The sequence below is a fragment of the Triticum urartu genome, chromosome 5, assembly GCF_003073215.2.
Source record: "Triticum urartu cultivar G1812 chromosome 5, Tu2.1, whole genome shotgun sequence".
Classification (NCBI taxonomy): domain Eukaryota; kingdom Viridiplantae; phylum Streptophyta; class Magnoliopsida; order Poales; family Poaceae; genus Triticum; species Triticum urartu.
This window is the reverse complement of record NC_053026.1, coordinates 475,296,755-475,305,095: the sequence shown is the minus strand read 5'-3', so window position 1 is coordinate 475,305,095 and position 8,341 is coordinate 475,296,755. Positions and strand designations below refer to the sequence as shown.

General features: G+C 51.2%; 1 protein-coding gene across 1 annotated transcript; it reads left to right on the top strand.

The window, feature by feature from the left end:
* Positions 1-6,065: 6,065 nt before the first annotated feature.
* On the top strand, positions 6,066-7,764 carry LOC125556349 (4-hydroxyphenylacetaldehyde oxime monooxygenase-like). The gene has a single exon (XM_048719099.1). The coding sequence runs from the start codon at positions 6,128-6,130 to the stop codon at positions 7,649-7,651; it is 1,524 nt and encodes a 507-aa protein (XP_048575056.1). The 5' UTR covers positions 6,066-6,127; the 3' UTR covers positions 7,652-7,764.
* The last annotated feature ends 577 nt before the right edge of the window (positions 7,765-8,341 follow it).

Here is an 8,341-nt window from a genome sequence, read left to right as displayed (position 1 = left end):
ATCCCTAGTGGCTGAAAATTTTGCTAACCTAGCTATTTCATGGGCCACTCTAGTTGCTTCCCTATTACAGTGTTCAAATTTAACTCTAGGAAAATCACAAGCCAAAAAGTAACAAGCATCAAAAACTGCAGCTGCCGCTCCCGCCGAGTGTCCTCCATTCTTGATTATGTTGATCACTTCCATGTTATCTGAGTTTACAACAAGGCGATTGCAGCCCGCCTTCTGTGCTAGGAATAAACTAAATTGAAGAGCCAGAACTTCAGCTGTTAATATACTATCACACCAGTCAATCCTCCAGTTTCCTCCAATGATGAACCTTCCCTTATCATCTCTTAGGACCGCACCAGTTGTACCTTGAAGGAGATCATGATCGAAAGAGGCATCAACATTCAGCTTCACAAATCCCCTAGGAGGGATACTCCATGCCCCTATTTTACGGTTGCCTTGTGTCCGTGCCACACGTGTGGCACTTATCAGACTCGTTCTACGGTTTCGGGTAACAAAAAAAGAATATTCTCTCATGTGAGGCAACACAAATTTCTTTCCATAAGTTCTTTTGTTTCTGTCTTTTGATATGTTTCAAATAGTACATGATCCAATGTATAGCATGTACATAAGAGCATCTCCAGCCGCACCCCAACAGGCCCCAGGCCATTTTTAGCGCCGGCGCCCAAAAAACGGCCCAGTCACGTCCTCAGGAGCCCATTTTTCGCCGGTTTGGGCCGAAACTGGCGCCGACGGACCCAGGCCAAACCCAGCGCGCTGGGGAAACTGATTTTGGCACGAACAGGAATGGGCCCGCCGAGTCAGCGACACGCCGCTTCATCGTCCTCATCACCTCGGTTCCCGCGGGAATAAATGCCTAGGATGTCATGCCGGTCAGCCTCCCATTGATGCCTCACGGGCGGCACAGTGAAGGCGCCGCGCCGCGCGTCCCGCCCGCTTCCGCCACGCGGCACCCGGCGAGCAGGTTCTCACCACCCCGCTTCGGCTATAAAAGCTGACCTCCCCACCGGTGAATGCCACAATCGCCACACCTCACCTCTTCTCTCGTCTCTTCTCGCCACAGAAGCCACTTGATACGTCTCCAACGTATCTATAATTTATGAAGTATTCATGCTATTTTATTATCAACCTTGGATGTTTTATATGCATTTATATGCTATTTTATATGGTTTTTGGGACGAACCTATTAACCTAGAGCCCAGTGCCACTTTCTGTTTTTTCCTTGTTTTTGAGTTTTACAGAAAAGGAATATCAAACGGAGTCCAATTGACGTGCCAATTTTTGACATTTTTTATGGACCAAAAGAAGACCCCGGAGTAAAAGAGTTGGGCCAGAAGAGTCCCGGGCTGTCCATGAGGGTGGGGGCGCGCCCACCCCCTGGGCGTGGGCCCCTGCCTCATGGACGCCTCGGGCAGCTCCTTGACGTGAGACCGACGCCAAAAATTCCAATAAATACAGAAACCTTGGAAAATTAACCTAGATCGGGAGTTCCGCCGCCAGAAGCCTCCGTAGCCACCTAAAACCAATCCAGGCCCTCTCTGGCGCCCTGCCGGAGGGGGCCATCATCACCGGAGGGCATGGAGGAGGATCCCAAAGGGGCCATCATCACCATGAAGGCCAAGGACCAGAGGGGGAACCTCTCTCCATCCAGGGGAGGCCATGGAGGAGGAAGCACAAGGGGGAGAACCTCTCCTCCTCTCTCTCGGTGGCACCGGAGTGCCATTCGGAGGGGAATTATCGCCGCGGTGATCGTCTTCATCAACATCACCATCATCATCACCATCCTCATCTCTTTTATGCGGTCCACTCTCCCGCACCCCGCTATAATCCCTACTTGAACATGGTGCTTTATGCCACATATTATGATCCAATGATGTGTTGCCATCCTATGATGTTTTGAGTAGATATCTTTTGTCTTTGGGTTGATTGATGATCTAGATTGGTATGAGTTGTATGTTTTACTTTGATGTTGCCCTATGGCGCCCGCCGTGTCGCGCAAGCGTGAGGGGTTCTCGCTGTAGGGTGTCGCAATACGTTCATGATTCGCTTATAGTGGGTTGGTGAGTGACTGAAACACAAACCCGACTAAGGGGGTTGTTGCCTATGGGAATAAAGAGGACTTGATGCTTTAATGCTATGGTTGGGTTTTACCTTAATGACCTTTAGTAGTTGCGGATGGTTGCTAGAGTTCCAATCATAAGTGCATATGATCCAAGTAGAGAAAGTATGTTAGCTTATGCCTCTCCCTCATATGAAACTGCAATAGTGATTACCGGTCTTGTTAACGATTGCCTAGGACAATTCCACACACCGATCCACCATTATTACACACTCGCTATTTATAATATTTACTAATATATTCTAACTTCATGATAACAACACCTACTTTTATATTTTAGCTCTCCGATATCATACAAATTTATCCTCTTCATACCCACAACCTAGTTTTATTTCTCGTTGCTAGTTGGAAGCAAACGTTCGGTGTATGTAGAGTCGTATCAGTGGCAGATAGGGCTTGAGAGAATATTGATCTTACCTTTAGCTCCTTGTGGGTTCGACACTCCATACTTATCACTTCCACCTTTGGAAATTGCTATGATGATTCCTTGCACATGGGGATTATCACCACTCTCCCCCCTCTTCTCCCCGCTGATGAGCAATGGTCAAGCGCTACCAAGGCGACGCCGCGGTGGTGAACTGCTTCGGCCGACGCCATCTTCGCGAGGATGAGGCGCGCCTCCTCTACGAGGCCGACTACCCAACACCCCCATACATGCGGGTGTCGTGCTTGTGGAGGCTGAGCGCTGGTGACGTCCAGGTGCCCCGGGTGCCCACCGGGGCTGAACGACGCGCCGAGATTGCCTGCATCCATTTGTCGTTGTCAAAGGCGCAGCAGAACGAGCCGAGGTACGCCGCCGACAGCCACATGCTGTGGACGATGTACTTCGACCGCCGCCACGAAGACCAGGTCGCCTCCACTAACGACACCATCTCCCGCGGCCGCCTCAACACCGACCGGCGGCGCAAATGGTGGGGCATGCCCGGCCGCACCCCTGAGGCCGTCCTTGACCACATTGAGACCGACAACACAGTGCGCCTCGAGTACCCGGCGCCCCCGCCCTTCTCTCACCGCCGCGGTAGTTCCTAGATGCCACGGCAAATGGAGGCGGCGACCTCCTCGTCGTTGGGTTCCGGTTCGCTCTCCTCCGGGTCGCCGATGCTCTGCCCCATCAAGTCGGAGCCGCAGGAGACGCCGCTTGGGTGCCACACCCGCAGTGGCGCCCTCGTCATCAATGAGGGCGGCCGCCCGTCCCCTCATTCCCTCCGCCTCGTTCGGCCAAAGACTGAGCCGGTGTTGCTCCCCGTCAAGAAGGAGCACACGGAGATGGCCGCCGCCGACGAGACCGCCCTCAAGTGGGCGACGGCGGACTACGTTCGCGAGTAGGTGGAGCGCCAGCACCAGGCCTACGAGGAGATCAAGGCCCGGCGCCGCGGACGTGACGAGGACGGTGTCGTCGTCCTCGACAGCGACGATGAGGATGCGCCCGGGTCATCCAACCCCGTGCGCGTCAGCAACCCTAGTCAGGGGTGCAACAGGGACGGTGGATGCTCCGGCGGGCTGCAGGGCGGTGACGACGATGACGACGACGGCGGCGACTACACCAGGTTCTACAAACTCCTCGGGATGTAGAAGGCGGGCGGCGGCAGCGGCGTAGTAGGCGTAGTTTGTTTTCTGTTTTTTTGTACAAATTTGAATGAAACCACCAAGTTTGTGCCGTGTTTGTACAAATTTGAATCAAATTGCCGAGTTTGTGCCGATTTGGGGGCGACCTGGGGGAGGCGACTGGGAATGCAATCACCCCCATGCCGAAATAAACGCTGGTTCGACCATAGACGTCGCTTTTTCGGCGTCCTGGGGGGGGGGGACGGCTGGAGATGCCCTAAGATTATAGGTTGAACGTATAGCTATGACAAGGTTGGCCTCCTATAAAACGACAACTTGAAGCTAGCAGAGATCGAGATGACGCCTCGAAGGATGCTCTCCATCAATTGTGGTTGCATCCCACTACAACGAGTAGGATGCCTGGTACAGTACGCAAGCGCACAACATGTGGTGGCTAGGTGCGTCTACATGGGATGAGGACGGTTGAGGGCTTGGTCCCCGTATCCACACACACAAAACGTTGCAACACCTTATTGAGCTGGTCCATGACCAGGTGGTGGCGAGGTGTGACTAGTAACCAATAATGTCAAATGACTTTAAAGAATTGATAGAGCGATTACCATGTCACGTCAAACTACACATGTATCATCCGAACTCCGAAATAAACAGTTCTTATTGCGCTAGAAAATCTAAGTCCACACTCGCTCTAATCCTTGCTCTCCCTCTAATCACCAAAATGATGCATACATACGTCAGTAGCTAGGTTCAACCGATTCCACATGACACATATGTGGTGAGCAACCTACAAGTTTTTTGGCAGTATAGTGATATGGCATATGTGGTGAGCAAGTTCAAAATAACCAACCGATCCAACTCTCAAAACATAGAAGGGGCATGCCACGTGCCACCGGCCGATCAGGTGGTGAGAAGATGGAGTCCACAAGTCATTGACCTGGATTTTTTTCATCTTCCCAAAGGGATCTAAAATAACGGCAAGACAACATGTAGGTGTCGTAAAATTAAGAGCGATAGCATGCATATCATGGGAATATGCGGGAGCAACTAGCCCTCAGTCGATGAAGAATTAACTAACTAAAGTTGTTCATAAATAACTAAAAACACATTCAGCAATATAAGAAATTGTTCATCTAGTGCAAAAACAAATTGTAGTGTTTATTTTTAGAGTTAAGAATTAAAATCTTCTAGGAATTTCAATGTTGGATCAAATGGTACTTGGTGTCAAATGATTTACTAAACCTTCACCATGCCATTGTGAAAACTCTAAACCAACGGACTATTACGGGATGTGTTCGTTAACTAGAGGCTGATTGGTTTGTTACCAATATTTGGCAAGCAACATTTGGCAAAATCAGAAGTTTTCAACATTTGACAACCTTTTGTGTGATTGGCAATGAAAATTGGTATGCAATAGATCTCTAGCCAACATTTAATAGTTGTCAAAATTTGACATGCCAATTTTTGGCATTAAACCAATTAGCCTCCTAATCGCCCCCTGAATTTTTGGCATCAAACTAATTAGACTCCTAATCTCCACCCCCTCCCCCCAACCTTTTGTGTGATTGGCAACGAAAATTGTTATGCAACCATCTCTAAACATTTAACACTTGCCAAAATTTGGCATGCTAATTTTGGGCATCAAACTAATTAGCCTCCTAATCTTCACCCCTAAGTTTTTGTGTGATTGACAACGAAAATTGGTATGCAACCATTCTCTTGCCAACATTTAACAGTTGCCAAAATTTGGCATGTCAATTTTTTGGCATCAAACCAATTAGCCTCCTAATCTCTGCCCCCAACCTGTTGTGTGATTGGCAACGAAAATGGGTATGCAACCAATCTCTAGCCAACATTTAACAATTGCCAAAATTTGGCATTACCCTCCTAATCTTCACCTCTAACTTTTTGTGTGATTGGCAACGAAAATTGGTATGCAACCATTCTCTTGCCAACATTTAACAGTTGCCAAAATTTGGCATGCCAATTTTTGGCATCAAACCAATTAGCCTCCTAATCTCCACCCAACCTGTTGTATGATTGACAACGAAAATGGGTATGCAACCAATCTCTAGCCAACATTTAACAATTGCCAAAATTTGGCATTCCAATTTTTGGCATCAAACCAATTAGCATCCTAATCTCTACCCCAAATTGTTTGTGTGGTTGACAATGAAAATTAATATGAAACGAATCTGTAACCAACATTTAATAGTTGCCAAAATTTGACACTATCAATTTTTGACATCAAACCAATTAGCTTCCTAATCTCCACCCGCCTCCCAATTTTCAGGGGGGATATGGGCCCCTCGTCATTCTTTCTTCCAATCAATGGCTTCCAATCATAAGGTCCTTGCCAGTCACTTTATAAACCCCCGACGACCGTCCACGAGCAGCAGCACCTCGTCAGTGAGCGAGCTAGCTAAACCTCCGGCCAAGACGATGGATATCTCACTACCCCTCCTCCTCCTAGCTGGCATCCTCATCCCCGTCGTCTCGTACCTGCTGGTGACGAAGCGCATCACCGAGGAAGGGCGGCTGAAGCTGCCGCCGGGCCCGAAGCGGGTGCCGGTGCTCGGCAACCTGCACCAACTGGGCCCTCTACCGCATCGCAACCTGCGCGACCTGGCCGGGCGGCACGGCCCCGTCATGCTACTCCGCCTCGGCGCGATGACGACGGTGGTGGTCTCGTCCGCGGCTGCGGCGCGCGACGTCATGAAGGCCCACGACGCCGACTGTTGCAACCGCCCCGCGTCTCCGGGACCCGCGCGGCTCTCCTACGGGCGCAAGAGCATCTCCTTCTCGCCATACGGCGCCTACTGGCGCGACATGCGCGGACTCTTCGCCGCGGAGCTCCTCGGCGCGCGCGGCGTCGGAGCCGCCTGGGCTGCACGGCGGGAGCAGGTGGACAGGCTCATGGCCGCCCTGGGCGACGCTGCAGGGCCGGTGTCGTTGGACGAGCACGTGTTCCGTGTCGCCGACGGCGTGATCGCCACGGTGGCGTACGGGAGCGTGTACGGCGCGGAGGCGTTCGGGGGCAAGTACGAGCGGTTCCAGCACGTGCTACAGGAGGCCGTGGACATGTCGGCCAGCTTCTCCGCCGAGGACTTCTTCCCCAACACCGCCGGCCGCCTCCTTGACCGGCTCGCCGGCATCGTCGCGCGCCGGGAGAGGATCTTTAGAGACCTTGATGACTTCTTTGAGGAAGTGCTGGAGCAGCATCAAGACCCCGCGCGCCCCAGGCCGGAGAGCGGCGGCGGCGACCTGGTGGATGCCCTCGTCAGAATCTGCGAGGAGCACGGCTTCACGAGGGACCACGTCAAGGCTGTCCTCCTAGACGCGTTCATCGGCGGCGTCGACACGAGCTCTGTGACGATCCTGTGGGCGATGTCGGAGCTGATCCGGAAGCCGCAGGTGCTGAAGAAAGCGCAGGAGGAGATCAGGGCCGTGGTCGCCGGCAACGAGCAGCGGGTGCAGCCGGACGACCTGCCGAAGCTGACCTACCTGAAGATGGTCGTCAAAGAGACCCTGCGGCTGCACCCGCCGATTACGCTGCTTCTGCCGCGGGAGACGCTGCAGAGGGTGGAGATCGGCGGCTACGATGTGCCGGCGGGGTCGCGGGTTCTCGTGAACGCGTGGGCCATCGGGAGGGACCCCGTGAGCTGGGGGCAGGACGCGGAGGAGTTCAAGCCGGAGAGGTTCGAGGCCGGCGGGAGGCACGGCAAGGTGGACTTCCGTGGCGCTCACTTGGAACTGATGCCATTCGGCGCCGGCCGGCGAATCTGCCCCGCACTGGTCATGGGGGTGGCGAACGTGGAGTTCACGTTGGCCAACATGCTGTACGGCTTTGAGTGGGAGCTGCCGGAGGGGACGTTGGCCGAGGAGGTGAGCTTGGAGGAGGCCGGTAGGCTGACCTTCCACCGCAAGACACCGCTGGTGCTCGTGCCTACCCCATACGTAGTGTGACAAGCTCTGCTGCTCTGGTAGTGGTATATCGAGTTATACATCAAATATATCTTGACTGAAGTTAGTTGAACAAATGAATAAAATTGATACATGCGCGTGTCTTGGGCTGGTAACATGAATCACTCTTTTTTATGTTTTGAGTTCCAGCACAAATTTGCTCCGAGTTTATACATCGGGTCTTGTGACATTATGGCCAGAACTTGACCTTACACCGTCATTTGGGAGAAAAATTGAAGTGATAATTACACTGTCATTACAGTGTACTAACGATGATATCTTGAGAGTTACAGTCTAGATACATACAATTCAGAGTTAAAATTAGCACTGAAACTTCTAAAATTACAGTGTATTTTACATACGTACTATTTGTAAATTACACTTATAGATAATCTGTGATTACAGTGTATTTACGCAGAACTTACACTGATACTGTGTAAATATTAGAGTGGCATTACTGGACTTCCAAAAAATACAGTGAAAATATTACAATGGCCAAACCGATTGCACTCATGACCCACTTCCAAAACAACAAAACAGTGGTACATGAAAACAAAGTAGATCAACTGTAGAACAAAAATGGCACTGTGATTACATGAGTACGCTTTCAAATTATGAAAAAACTGCTGCATATTAGCACGGTAAGAACTGCAGATTGCCACTGTAAAAGAACTGTAGAGTACCACTGTAAAT

Bases quoted from the DNA above. Each gene is read 5' to 3' on its own strand.
- LOC125556349 (XM_048719099.1), top strand. From the start codon at position 6,128: ATGGATATCTCACTACCCCTCCTCCTCCTAGCTGGCATCCTCATCCCC.